This window comes from Mobula hypostoma, chromosome 20 (genome assembly GCF_963921235.1).
Source record: "Mobula hypostoma chromosome 20, sMobHyp1.1, whole genome shotgun sequence".
NCBI lineage: Eukaryota > Metazoa > Chordata > Chondrichthyes > Myliobatiformes > Myliobatidae > Mobula > Mobula hypostoma.
In genome coordinates, this window is record NC_086116.1 from 44,771,466 (window position 1) to 44,787,133 (window position 15,668).

At 42.3% G+C, this 15,668-nt stretch overlaps 1 protein-coding gene across 3 annotated transcripts in view; it reads left to right on the forward strand.

Moving 5' to 3' along the window:
* camk1da (calcium/calmodulin-dependent protein kinase 1Da) overlaps positions 1-8,909 on the forward strand; it is a 314,363-nt gene extending 305,454 nt beyond the window's left edge. For all 3 annotated transcript variants that reach the window (XM_063072776.1, XM_063072778.1, XM_063072777.1), the window contains exon 11: positions 434-8,909. In XM_063072776.1, coding sequence (XP_062928846.1) covers positions 434-561 — 128 coding nt within the window. In that variant the 3' untranslated portion in view covers positions 562-8,909. The remainder of the gene's footprint in view (positions 1-433) is intronic.
* Positions 8,910-15,668: the final 6,759 nt, after the last annotated feature.

The following is a 15,668-nucleotide window of genomic DNA, read 5'->3' on the forward strand; positions in this document are numbered from 1 at the left end:
GACGCTGCCTTTCTGAGACACTGCTCCATAAAGATATCCTGGATATTTTGTAGGCTAGTGCCCAAGATGGAGCTGACTAGATTTACAACCTTCTGTAGCCTCTTTCAGTCCTGTGCAGTAGCCCCTGCATACCAGACAGTGATGCAGCCTGTCAGAGTGCTCTCTACGGTACAACTATAGAAGTTTTTGAGTGTATTTGTTGACATGCCAAATCCCTTCAAGCTCCTAATAAAGTCACTGCGACGGTGAGGGTCCTTTATGATGTTCAAGATGCGAGGGAAAGTGAACACTGGAACCAGGGGCACCGGCTAATCTGCTGGAGGAGCTCAGTGAGACAAGCAGCATCTGTGGGTGGTGGGGAGAAAAATTGTTAACACCAATATGCTCTGCTGCTAATCAGTCTCATTGTTACATTTTCCATGACTTCCTGCAGGCCTCTCATCTTCCACCGCCTGCAGCATAGCATCGGCTGCATCCTCTCCTTCTGTTATATCGCTGGTAGGAGCCGACCAGCGGGCAAGATCTACGTCAGTAACCACAGTACACACCGGGAGCAAATGACAAGTGGCTTCAACAGAAATACATGATGGGAAACGACATCACTGTGATGGATCCCAGAATTCAAGCGATCTCACACTGCATGTGCACTGAAGTCTAGAGGGATCCCAGGGAGGATTTATAAAGGCCATATTTTATACTGTAACTCTTATACAATATATGTACCATAAATTGCATTGAGTCATGTGCTGGTGGATTTAACAGTATCTGGTGCTGCGCATATGGGTCTAGCAATGTTTTGTTCACCTTATCTAAAGTCAACAGTTAATGTCGTTCTGTGGTAATTGTACAATGTTTTTTTTCTCCAAATCAGCAGCATTTCTCCTGGACGTACATTCACCGAGGAATGGGACATTAGTTGGACTGCACAAGCCATTCCTTATCTCTTGTGTTCTTCTTGGTTCCTCGTCTCTCCTGGGACTTTAGTAAAATGCAGAACCCCTTCACACTGTAAGATTGTGCAGCTTCTGATAAGCAGCAGTGCACTGACAGTCAAAACAGAAATGCTGTGATACAAAACCTGTCGGGGTTTAAAATCTTCTATACTAAAACTATTTCATGGTCCTAAACTGGACAAGGTCTTTTAACTATTCAGGGCTAGAACATAACATCACCTTTGCTAACTCCAGCTCTAGTGAATGTGTCTGGTTACATATAGAAAAGTTATCTTTAGTTAGTCGACTTTATAGATTATCTGCCAATGTCCTATTGCACCATTACAAATTTTTAATCTCGTTTTTTATGCTTTTAGTTAACATTCAGTGTGACTCAGTCAGACAGAAGTAGATGCATCCTAAGCTAATTCTACATATCTGAGAGTGAGATTAGTTGTGCCTTTCTAAAAGACTTCTTGTTGGAAAGAAGATCAGAAATTCTTGCACCATTTTTAAAAATAAACATGGTTACGTTGAAATCTTTCCTTAGGGAGAGCATCATTCTGCTAAATCTAAATCTGCTTAAATTAATCGACATTTGAACAACATTCCTCAGTTCCAAGACATTCCCCGAACAATGTGCCAGAATTCTTTGGTGCTGAATTTTAACTTTTATATTGTGGTGACCTGGATCATTTTAAAAGCTGTTTTAGCTTTTCTCTTGGCCAATGTCAGACATGATTATCAGATGACATCAGAATTGAGAGGATATATATTTCTCCAAGCAGTTTTATCTTAAGGGAATATAGGCAAGGAAATAGCACTCTTGTAGCATTAGAGGAGCTCTGGGTGAATGGAAAAGAAAAAAAACACTCTTATTCCTATGGTTGAATAGAGAAGTCAACTTGCAAATCATATTGTCGAAAGGCTTTGCTGTTACAACATTAATGTTAGCATTTTCTTTAGGTTAGCCCCGGAGAGGGTAGAACAATATTTATTGATATATGAGATGTGTTGGCCACAAACTTTTCCCTGGAAGACTGTTAGAGGCTGGGATTATCACTGCTACACAGCTATTTTTAGCATTTTTAAAATTTAGGTTTGTTTTATTTTGCCGGGAATACAGAATCGAGATTAGAATCAGACTTAATATCGCTGGTTTATATGTCAGGGAATTTGTTGTCTTGTGGCAACAGTAGAGCGCCAAGACATAAAATTACTATAAACTACAAAATGGATAAATAGTGCATGAAAAAGGGAATAACATAGTAGTGTTCATGGACCGTTCAGAAATCTGATGGTAGAGGGAAAGAAACTGTTTCTGAATTGTTAAGTGTGTGCCTTCAGGCTCTTGTACCTCCTCCCTGATGATAATAAGAAGATGGCATGTCCTGAATGGTGAAGGGCCTTAATGGTGGATGCCCCCTTCTTGTGGTACTGCCTCTTAAAGATGTCCACGATGGTGGGGAGGGTTGTGCCTGTGATGGAGCTGGTTGAGTCTACAACCATCTGCAGTGTTTTGTCAATCCTGCGCATTACAGCCTCCATGTCAAGTAGTGATACAAACTTTCAGAATGCTCTCCACTGTACAGTTGTAGAAATTTGCCAGTCTTTGGTGCCGTACCAAATCTCCTCAAACTCCTAACGATGCAGAGGGGTTGGCATGCATTTCCTGTAATTGCACTGGTGTGATGGGCCTGGAATAGACCCTCTGAGATGTTGATGTCATGGTTGGTGGGATTAACATGGTTATCACCCTTTTTTTTCAGCACAGTGCTTCTCAGGAGGGGTGAGTTCAATGTGGCCACCCTGAACTGGCAGGTTTGCCTTTACAGTTAGTGGCCAGTGTGGGTTGGTGCAGATGGTGGCAGCAAACCAGAGAAGAAATTCAGATGATGGTTCACTTCCATAACCAGCCCACCTCTGAAGGAGAAATTACCCTTAACAAGCTTCAGAGCTTAATGCATGAGATAGAAAGCAGAGAACCAGTGAATGTGGTTTGGCTGGATTTATGGGAAACCACACAAGAGTTCTTTTTATAAGATTGGGACACAGCCTGTCCATTGGTTAGAACATAGAACTCCACAGCATAGTACTGGCCCTTCAGCCCACGATGTTTTTCTGACCTTTTAATCTAAATTCAATATAACCCTTCCTTCCTACATAGCCCTCCATGTTCCTATCATCCATTTGCCTGCCTAAGGGTTCCTTAAATGTCTCTAATTTAACTGCCTCGACCATCACTCTTGACGGGGCACTGCACGCATTTACCAGTCTCTGTGTAAAAGACATCCCCCTATACTGTACTTTCCTCTGCTGACGCCGCCTGCCCTGCCAAGTTCCCCCAGCATTTTGTGTGTGTTGCTCAAGATCTCCAGCATTTGCAGAATCTCTTGTGTCTTGAGCATCTTCAATGTGATGTCCCAACTCTTGAACTCATTGTTCCTGCCTGTGAAGACAAGTAAGCCCCATGCATTCTTTACTGTCCTATCTGCTTGTCTCACCCATTTCAGGGACTTATGCACTCATACCCCAAGGTCGCTCTGTACATCAAAGTTTCTAAGGTCCGTCCCATTCACTGTGTATGTCCTGAGGTATTAGAGGAGCGAGAATGCATTACTTCACAGTTAACTGGATTAAGTTCCATCTGCTATCACTTCACCCAACTTTCCATAGCTGTTCAATAGCTCCCATATATCTTCAAGCAACCATCCTCGCTATATGCAATTCTGTTGTCATCAAACTTCCTTAGCAGAGCACAGACCTTCTCATTCATGTCATTTATATATACATGACAACCAGCGTTCACAACACTGATCCCTGAGCCACACCACTGGTTACGGGCTTCTAGTCAGAGAAATGTCCCTCTACCACTACCTCTGCCTCCTATCACTAAACTGATTTTGGATCCAGTTTGCCAAAACACCTCAGATTCCACGTGCCCTAACTTTCTAGATATACCTATCAAGCAAGACCTTGTCCAAAGCCTTGCTAAAATCCATCTATACCACATCTACCACATTGACTTCACCATTTTTCTTCATAATCTCCTCAAGAGACCCAATCAGAGTTGTGAAGAGTGATTTCCCATACACGAAACCACGCTGACTCCTCCAAATTGGTCCTGGCCTTTCCAAGCAATCATTGCTCCAACCCTAAGAGGTTTTTCCAACAGTTTCTCCTGCAACAAGGTATGTGTACCAGTAGCAATAAGTTCTATGTATCAGTAAGAAAGTGTGTACAAGCATTGAAGAGGGTCCAGAGGAGTTTGACGGGAATGACTCTGGGAATGAAAGGGTTAATGTTTAATAGCACAAGGCCTATACTCATCAGAGTTTAGAAGAATGAGGAGGAATCTTACTGAAATATATTGAATATTGAAAGGCCTAGTTATAGTGGACTTTAATGATTGTTTCCTATAGTAGGGAGCCAAGGACCATAAGACGATAAAGACATAGGAGCAGAATTAGGCCATTCGGCCTATCAACTCTGCTCTGCCATTTGATCATGGCTGATCCATTTCCCTCTCAACCCCATTTCCCCTGCCTTCTCCCCGTAACCTATAAGACCAAGAGGGTCCATCCTCAGAAGACACGGATGTCCCTTTAGAACAGAAACGAGGAGGAATATCTTTAGCATGAGAGTGGTGAATCTGTGGAATTCATTGCTGCTGATGGTTGTGGAGAATGAGACATTGGGTGTATCTGAAGTGGAAGTTGGTAGGTTCTTGATTAGTAAGGGCATCTAGGGTTACAGGGAGAAGGTGGATGAATGAGGTTGAGAGGGATAATAAATCACCATTGTTGGAATGGTGGAGCAGAGTCAATAGGCCAAACAGCCTAAATCTCCTCCTGTGTCTTATGGTTTTATGAATAAGTTGGTGCACTAGTATCACCAGGGTGGGTGTACCATTGTCAGCAGGATAGATACACCAGGATACACAGAGTGGATGTAACTCCATCACCAGGGTGAGTACAGCAGTACTACCAGGGCAAGGACAATGTACACCTGCAATAAATATAACCGTAGCGATTTCATGTCCATGAAGTTTGGTTAAGTGTACATTTTTTTCATCGGTTACCTTCCAGTTTAATAAAAATAAATAACAGCTAATATAGGTAAATTGCAGAGAAATCTCCTGGTAAATTAAGTTCCTTGAGAAATCAACTAATCAAACTTTATCTATAGGTCTATAGGGAGAAAAGTGAGTAGGATTGAGATTATCAGGAGAGTGAGTGGGACTGCGATATCAGAAGGTTCATTCAGAGGCCTTTGTATTTGGCACTTCCTGTACCTAGTAAAGTAGGCACTGAGTGTATGTTCCTGGTCCTCTGCTGCTGCAACCACTTCATGGTTCGACATGCTGTGCGCTCAGAGATGCTCTTCTGCACACTATTGTTGTAACACGTGGTTATTTGAGTTACTGTCAGCTTGAACCAGTCGAGTCATTCTCCTCTGACCTCTCTCATTAACAAGATATTTTCACTCACAGAACTGCTGCTCACTGGATATTTTATTTTTAGTTTTTTGCACCGTTCTCTGCAAACTCTAGAGATCGTTGCATGTGAAAATCCCAGGAGATCAGCAGTTTCTAAGATACTCAAAACACCCCATCTGGCACCAACAATCATTCCACGGTCAAAGTCACATTTCTTCTCCATTCTGATGTTGGTCTGAACATCATGGCCATGTCTATGTATATTTATGCATTGATTTACTGCCACATAATTGGCTGATCATATATTTCCATTAATGAGCAGGTGTACCTAATAAAGTGGCCGCTAAGTGTATTTTCCCAAAAGTAAATTGATAGTTTCTACCATATTAGCACAGTAATAATGTGATTACCTTGTTGATAAATGTACTCAAGGCCCCTTAAAATAACTTTCCTTGCGGTTGCTGACAATAGAAAGTCTAAATTAACAGCACCAAAGTTTTTATTAATATTTTGTTCAGTTGCAAACGGACACACTCTGGTAAAGCGTCAAATTCACTGCAGTAAAAATGCTGAGTCTAAGCAAATAATTCTTATTTGTTCCTTACAAGATCTACACAGAATTGACGTCATCACATTTTGAGTGACTATAGTATTGAATATGGCTGGATTCAAAGGTGCAAACTATCAGTGCGTTATCAGTTGAAATTAATTTGAGAACGGATTCAGATTTAACTGTGAATTGATGCCTATGTGTAAGTGCATGATTGCATGAGTTGATGGTATCTAAGCAACCTGCAGCCGAACCCCTTTTTTTAACCACTGAATATTTTTTACACTTGTTATCCCACTTCAGTGATGAGAACTTAAAGCAGAAGATCGCTGGAAACGCCCAGCATATCAGGCTGCATCTGTGTGGAAAGGAGAAATAATGTTTTAAGTTGGATCTTTTTTCACCCTTAAATGTTACTCCCATTCAGATTCATTTATTTATCACATTTACATCAAACATGCACTGAAATGCGTTGTTTTGCGTTAATAACCAACACAGCCCGCACATGTCGCTACACATTCAGGTTCCAAGGTAACATGCTCGCAGTGCTCAGCAGAACACCGCGGAGCACAACAAGCAACCAAACAACAGCCAAACAAGCCCCATTACTCACTGCCAGCCACCCACATACAAACACAGTCCTCCAACCCCAGGGCAGGCCGTCATCAGCCTGCAGCAGATTCACAGAAGTTCAGGGGGAAGGGAGAAGAGAGAATGTCCGGGGTAGGTGGGGTCTCTAATTACGCTGGCTGCTTTACAGAGGACAGCTTCCACAAGGGGAGCTTTGTTCCCGTGACGTGCTGAGCTGTGTTTATAACTCTTTGCAGTTCCCTGCCATCACAGGCCGAACAGTTGCTGCCTGACCTGCTGAGTGTTTCCAGCATTGTCTGTTTTTAATTCAGATCTCCCGCATCTGCAGTTTTTTATACTCATCCAGCATTGAGAAGATGGTTTAATGGGTTCTGTAAAAAAAAAGCCCAATCTGTGTTTAGTGTATACAAGCTGCCTGTGAATTTCAGTGTTTGTTTACATGAAGCTTACGATGTCTGACGGTAGAAGCCACGGTCAAGTCACTCAGCAAGTGTTTCAAAATATGTCAGGTCAGGAATACAACAGGGCAGAACGTTGCTGCATGGATAAAGTCAAGGAGTGCTGCTGGTGCGTAGGTGAAGTCAAAGAGTTCATCAGTCTCCCTACTCAGACTTCATAAGTGCCCAAACAAACCAACGGATCTTGAAACTTCTTTGGTGAGTGGCTTTATTAGCACCTTGGCAGTGAATGCTATTTTTTTTTGACCAAATAAATGGCACAACAAAAAAAAAAATATATATATATATATATATTACAAACTTCCCGGTAATCTCTTGCTATATTGTGTGAGAATTTGTAGAGTGTCCAACTTGTAAAAACAGGGACTCAGGCGCAGGTAAGTAAAAGTAGGTTTCAATTATCAGTGAGGCCCTCCGTTGGCCAGGATTGACCACGGATGTTACGTACTAGCTGGCTTAAGCAAGTCAGGGCAGTACAACGTGTTGCCCATGCAGCAGTGTGCCCCTCTCCACGCTGCCGATGAATCCAAAGGAACAGCAGGGACCGATACAGTTTGGCACCAGTGGTGTTGCAGGGGTTGCCAGACAGTGTTGAACTCAATGTAGGACTGCCTTAGAGACTAGATTTTTGCTCGGAGTTTACTCCAAAAGCCTTCCCCATGAGTGGGCTTAGTAGCTAAGTCACACGTGAAGGCCAAGAGCCAGAGGCTGTTTGAAACACACACCTTTGGGAGCATTTAATAGGTGGTGGGAGCTTATCCCCACTAACCTCACCCCCTCACCTCCCCCCCAAACCCCAACCCTGGCTATGACAACCTTAAGGACTACTACTGCGTCGGCTCAGGCCTAAGGGGCCGGTGTCGGGCAAACCTTAAGAAACCAATCCCAATAATTAAAAAGTATCCCCTTGTAAAATTAAACAAAGGAAGATTTAATGACAAGCATTCACTTTTCATAATTCAAAGGTTTGTGGCATGTTTAAAGAGCTTCAGAATATACTCTTCATATCAGGAATGTCTGTGTGGCAAAAATATTACTGCAGATTTTCTAGTCAGTATGTTTCCTTTCACATTTTGTTCAGTAAGTATTGTAACATGCATGCAATGAATAGATTGCGAGAGTTTACACTTTGTCTAATACTTCTGGCAATGGTAATGCAGATTGAGAATGGGGCTTATATAGTAACCAACCTGTCCAGGTCTCTGCCTTTGACAATCATGTATACATAATTTCAATTTATAATGTATTGGGAATTATGAAAATAAATTGTTTCCCACAAATAAATTGAGTTTTGATCATCGTAGACGTTGTTATGTTCTTGGCTTGGTTTTTTAAAGATGATCCAACACTGTGATAAGGCATTAAACCAGCACTCAATATTATCAGACTCTTGAAGATATCTCTCAAACACTAAAATATGAACGTCTGGTCTCCCAGTCTATCTCACTGTGACCCTTTCACTTTATTTGTCTACCTGTGCTTTCTCTGTAATTGTAACACTGCATAGTGAACTGCAATTGGTTTATTATTGTCACATGATTCGAGATACAGTGAAAGACTTGTCTTGCATACTGTTCGTACAGATCAGATCATTACACAATGTATTCAAGTAGTACAAGGAATAACAATAACAGAATGTAGAATGAAGTGTAACAGCTGCAGAGAAAGTGCAGTACAGGTAAACAATAAGATGCAAGATCATATCCAAGGTAGATTGTGAGGTCAAGAGTCTATTTTAACATTCTAGCAAACCACCTCGGGAACCATTCCGTAGTCTGATAACAGTGGGATAGAAGCTCTCTTTTTGTCCATGTTCTGTGGATTGTTTATTTGATATTTTTGTTTGCATGATTTGTTAATTCTTTTTCGCACATCGGATGTATGACGGTCTTAGTTCTGAGGGTTTTTTTGTGAATTCTATTATGTTTCTTTGTTTTGTGGCTGCCTGTAAGAAGATGAATCTCAAGTGTATATGTATACATACTTTGATAGTAAATATACTTTGAACTTTGAACTTTTGAGCCTGGTGGTCCATGCTTTCAGGCTTTTGTATCTTCTGCCTGATGGGAGAAGGGAGAAGAGAGTGGGTGGGGTGGATGGGGACTTTGATTGTGTTGGTTGTTTCACTGAGGCAGTGAGAAGCATAGACAGAGTCCATGGAGGGGAGGCTCGTTTCTGTGATGCGCTGAGTTGTGTCCAGAACTCCCTGCAGTTTCTTCTGCTCATGGGCTGAGCAGTTGTTGTACCAACCCATGATGCATCTGGATAGGTGCATCTATGTGACCAGCTATTTTGTGTTGCTGACATCGTTGTCATGACAAAATGTCACTAGGCTTTCTCTCTCTCCTGCCTGCACACCGACTCATTGTTATTTGAGACACAGCCCATTTCTCAAAGGGCCAATGTTACTTCCTTGCTGACGTGAAGGGTCTCGCCAATGTTTATCAGCTGATGCAGATGATCCCATTGTTATTGAATGACCGCTTGTGAGGAGCCAGCAGCCCCCTCCTGACAGGCGCCCCACCCACAAACATTCACTCACTTTTATGTCTATATTTACTTAGAGATTCAGCATGATAACAGGCCCTCCCGAGCCAACGAGCCCACACTGCCCAGTTTCACCCAAGCCACCAATTAACCCATGAACGCGTATGTCTTTGGAACATGGGAGGAAACGGGTCACAGGGAGAACGTACAAACTCCTTACAGTCAGCGGTGGGAATTGAACCCTGGTCACTGGCACAGTAAAGTGATGTGCTGACCGCTACGTTACAGTGCCGCTCTTTACATACGGCGTGGAACAAGCCCTTTCAACCAATGAACCATACTGCCCAGCTACACTGGCCGAACCACGGGTCAATTTGCAGTGAACAATTAACCGACTAACCCGTACGTCTTTGGACTGTGGGAGGAGACTGGAGCACCCGGAGGAAACCCACGCGGTCACGGGGAGGACGTACAATCTCCTTACAGACAGCACCAGAACTGAAGTCCAAACTCCAAAACATTCTGAGCTCTAACAGCATTGAGCTAACCGCTACATTACCATGGCTACCAGTAGCAGCAGTTTCCACCACGATATATCATTATCAATCGAATAACAAATCATTGCACAGACCCAAGGTAGCTTAATGTGCAGGTAACTGACCCCAATCAGCCATTTCCCTTATCCTATCACAGACACTCCCCTCCTTTGGCATATCACCCACATCCCCCCTCCCACTCCTTCCCACATCCCCCCTCCCACTCCTTCACACAATCCCCCCTCCCACTCCTTCCCACATCCCTGCTCCCACTCCTTCCCACATCCCCCCAACCACTCCTACCCACTTCTCTCTCCTGGTTCGGACAAGGAAGTCGCAGACCTGAAACATTGAGTTTCTCTCCCCACAGATGCTGCCTGACTCAATGGGTGTTTCCAGCTCTTTCTGTTTATGTTTCAGACTTCCAGTAGCTGCAGTGTTTTGGATGTGCTTCCTCTATCCCTCTGGGAGCACACGCCGGATCCTAACCGTTCACTGGAACCGTAATTGAAATGTAGCGTCATAGAAAATGCCTTACCGAATTCTATTGGTGCACCATAGAGACCATCCTCTCTGATGGAAAATGGCTTGGCTTGGCAACTGCTGAGTACTGTATGTGACCACAAGAAACTGCAGAGCCGTGGACACAGCTCAGCCATTGGAAGACCTAGCCATCCTTCTGTGGACTCTCTCTACATGTCTTGCTGCCTTAGTAAAGCAGAGAACATAACCAAAGACCCCACCCACCCCAGACATTCTCTCTTTTTCCCTTTCCCAGCAGGCAGAAGATACAGAAATTACATACCACCAGGCTCAACGTCAGTCTCTGTCCCCCTGTTATCAGACTCTCGCATGGATCTTTTCTATGACAAGATGGACCCTCGACCTCACAATCTACCTTGTTATGACCTTTCACCTTATTGTTTACCTACACTTCACTTTTTTGGTCGCATTTACATTTTATTCTGCATTATTATTCCTTTACTTTATTCTAGCATAATTCAATGTGTATAAACTGTACGTAAGATAAACTTTTCACTGTATCTTGGTACTATACACATGACAATAATAATAAACCAATGCCAAAACAGAACAAAGTAAACTACTCTACAGAAAGTATCATACAAAAAGCTGAAAGAACTGAAGGGGTCAGGCAGCAAGTAGGAGGGAAATAGACAGGAGATATTTGGTCAGATGGACAGTTGGCAGGGGAATGGGAACCAGAATGATGGGGCACTAGGTATATAAGTAGATGAAGTGTGTAGTGAGACTGTGAGGAAGGACAGGCAGATGATAGGGCAAAATTGCAGTCAGTTGGAGGAGTTGAAGTGTGACATGGGGTCAAAATCAAAAAGGGTGATGAATACAGGACTGAAGGTGTTATATTTGAATGCACACAACATACAGAATGAGGTAGATAATTTCGTAGCATAGTTAGAGATTGGCTGGTGTGACGTTGTGGGGATCACTGAGTTATGGCTGAAGGAGGATCATAGTTGGGAGCTTAACATCCAAGGATACACATTGTGTCAAAAGGACAGGCAGGTACGCAGAGGGGGCAGAGTGGCTCTGTTGGTAAAAAAATGAAATCAATCCTTAGAAAGTGGTGATGTGGGATGGGAAGTTTTAGAACCCTTGGGGGGCAGAGTTAAGAAAATCTAAGGGTAAAAAAAACCCTGATTGAAGTTATATACAGGTCTCTGAACAGTGGGATACAAATTAAAACAGGAGATTCCAAAGGTATGTAAAGAGGGCAATGTTACGATAGATAAGGGGGATTTCAAAATGCAGACAGAAAATCATTATGGTCCTGGATCCAAAGAAAGGTAATTTGTAGAACCCTTATGAGATGGCTTTTTGGAGCAGATTGTAGTTGAGCCGACTAGGGGAAAGGCAATTCTGGTTTGGGTGTTGTGTACTGAACCAGATTTGATCAGAGAGCTTAAGGTAAAGGAACTGTTTGGAGGCAGTAATCATAACAGAATTTACCCTGCAGTGTGAGAGGGAGAGGCTAAAGTCAGATGTATTAGTATTACAGTAGAGTAAAAGGAATTATAGAGGCATGAGAGAGGAGTTGGCCAAAGTTAATTAGAGGGAGACACATGGATGATAGCAGAACAGCAATGGCTGGCGTTTCTGGGAGCAATTCAGAAAGTGCAGGATAGATATATCCCAAAAATGAATAAGTATTATACTGTACTGGGAGGATGAGACAACTGTGGCTGATAAGAGAAGTCAAAGACAGCATAAAAGCGAAAGAAAGGTTATGTTATACAGCAAAAAGTAGTGGGAATTTAGAGGATTGGGAAGTTTTTAAAAACCACAGAAGGTAACTATAAACATCATAAGGAGAGGAAAGATGAAATATGATAGTAAGCTGGCCAATAATATAAAAGAGGATACCAAAGCTAGCCAATAATATAAAAGTGGAGACCAAAAGTTTTTTCAGATAAACAATGAGTAAAAGAGAGGCAAGAGTGCATATTTGACCACTGGAAAATAATGCTGGAGAGGTAGTATTGGGGGACAAAGAACCGGCGGTCGAACTTAAACAATGTCATTTCTGGGGCTTCCTCAATGTTGGCTGTAGGAGTTGACTCTGGAATTGCAGGAAGTGGATCGGACAGCTCTGGACAGCTTTCCTCTGGATGTGTTGGTATCTCGAACTGTGCATAACAAGTTGCTCGATCTGCTGATCTTTCCCAAGCCACCAGACAAAGCTTTAAGCCAACACCTTCATTTTAACCACGTCTCAATGACTGGCATATAGCTCCTTCAAAACTTTAGTTCTCATCTTGGATGGTACAACAACTCTCAATCCCCACATATGCCAACCTCCATCAAGGGCAAGGCCATCCAGGTGCTGGTAAAAACTGGCATTTCTGCTGCACATTCAGCCACTTTGGGTTGACATGTAGTCCTGAGACAATCTGGGATCTTTTTTTGTTTCCCTTTGGATAATCTCAGCTGTAATAGGGAGACTTTTGATCTGCATTGATAGAATAGATCGGGGGGGGGGTGTCCTCATTTGTAATTTTATAGGCATTTCTTTTTTCAGTGGTAGACAAGACAACCCATCAGCATTTCTGTGATTAGTTGCCCTCTTGAATTTGATATTGCAATTGTGTCCTCCTAGAAACAGAGCCCATCTCTGCATTTGAGCTGCTGTTAGTAGAATACCCTTCTCTGGATTGCAAATGGACACCAGTGTTTGATGATTAGTAATGAGGGTAAACTCCCTCCCATGCAGGTACTAGATGAAATGTTTTACACCCCAAACCAGACTGTCCTTTCTGCCAATCTGTGTGTAATTTTTCTCTGCAGCGGTAAGGAAACATGATGCAAAGGCTATGGGGTGTTCACTCCCATCACTCATAACATGTGACATGACCTATACCATAAAGTGAGGCATTGCAGGCAAGTTGCACTGGATGGTGTGGATTATAATGTCTGAGTACAGCGTCTGATGTCACCATTTCCTTTGCTTTCTGGAAAGCCACCTCACTCTGTTTTGTCCATTGTTATTTCTTCCTGATCTGTAGTAATGAGTTCAAGAGGTGGAGCACAGCACCCAGATTTGGCAGGAACCTTTCATAGTAATTGAAAAAGTCTAAAAAGGACTGCAACTGTGACCCGTCCTTTGGCGTTGGATCATCCACCACTGCTTGAATTTCCTGACCATACTTATGCAATACTTGTGCGTCAATGATGTAACCACAGTAAGTGTTGCTTGGTTGAAAGAATTCACACTTGTTGCATTGTGCTCTGAGCCCATCATCTTTTTAACAATTGTCTTGAGATTTTGGAGATGTTCCTTGACATCTTCACCTGTCGTCCAGGTAAGACTACCTGGGAAGCCTTGCGTCACAAGGTCCATGGCTTTATGCCAGAGTGCAGGTGCAGATGCTACTCCAAAAATAAGCCTATTACAGTGATAAAGCTACTTGTGTTTATGGTGTTTATTCTTTCATCTCTTTCTGTAGATAGGCCTCAGCTAATTCCACTTTGCTGAAGCGTATTCCTCCAGAAAGGTTTGCCAAGGTATCTGCTATCCTGGGAAGAGAGTATCTATTTTCAGTATTGAGTTGATGGTGGCATCAAAATCACCACAGATTCTGACAGACTAATCCTTCCTGGCTACCGGGGCCGCTGACACTGACTGTGGGCTCCACTCACTGGCTACTTTATCATGGATAGTATAAGGAACTGGACAGGCTTTACAAAACTTGCTTATGTCATTTTCATTTAACACTATTTTACCTTTGATATGTTTGAGTTATCTAATGCCATCTTTGAATGATGCTGTGGCATCATCTAGTACGCTGCTTAATTTGCTTTCAGTTGAATTTATTGCAGGGGATGTGGCATGCAAATGGTAGGTGGATCTCCAATCAAGTTGTAGTTGTCTCAGTCAATCACTGCTCCACAATATTGGCCCTCCTGTTTTTACCTCGTACAACCCCAAAGTGGCTTGTTGGCTGTTGCATTTCACTGTTACGAATGTCATTCCACAGGAATGATCTTTTCTCTTATTTAAGTTCTTATTTGGATATTTGCAGGCTTCGGTTTAGTATTTTTGAAATGTCGTTCAAATTCATTTTGTGGAATGATGGAAACAGCCAAACCAGTGTTAAATTCCATTTTAATTAATTTGCCGTTCACTTCTGGAGTAAGCCATATTGATTGTCTCTTATTAGTTTTCACATTTTAAATCTTAAGATTACTCAGTCCTGAGACAGCAGGCAAATTAGTGCTCTTTTTGAAACTGCAATTTGACTTTTTTATCTTTACCTCTCCCCTGTGCAGTCCATTTATTTCTGTCCATTTATTATTGTTGTATGTATCCCACTCTCTTGCATTTTCTGAAAATTTCACCTTTAAACCTGTTTTGGTCTGGTGTATGAGAGCCCCTGCCACAACAGTAACACAATCTGTTTGGCCAGGCAGGTTTCTGTTTAGACATTGCAATTTTGTTCATGATCACTTTCATTCCTGACTGCAACTCAATTGTGTCCCAGGCTGCTGTTTCCATTGATACAGTGATTTCAACTGCTCTTTTAAATGTGAGTTGTGCTTCAGATAGGAGCCACTAGTGCTTGCTTTTCATTGGCTATTTCATTTGCTTCAAAATACTGCTCAATTTGTGCAATATACACAATCCAGTTATTTGTTGTGCAATCAAATGCATCTATCTTTCTGGCGTAGCCAGTCATTTCTGCTTTCTTGTTATTTATTATTATCATCTCGAACTCATTGTTAATGAATCCGTGAATCTCATTCATTTTCTACCTTTTTTTAAAAAAATGAACATCTCTCTCCCCTTGTGAAGAAAAAAATGTGCTACACTTCAAGGAGTAGGTAGTTACCTTGGTTTCATTTTAAAACTTCCTAGTCACCACTGTTATGATCTTTCAAGAATCTCCTGATTCTGGAATGGCTCCAGAGGACTGGAAAATTGCAAATGTCACTCCACCCATTAAGAAAGGCTGGCAGAAGAAAGGAAATTATAGGTCAGTTAGCCTGACTTCAGTGATTAGGAAGATGTTGGGGTCCATCATTAAAGATGAGGTTTCAGGGTTCTTGGAGGCACATAATAATGTAGGACAAAGTCAGCATGGTTCCCTTAATGGGAAATCTTGGCTGACAAATCTGTTGGAATTCTTTGAGGAAATAACA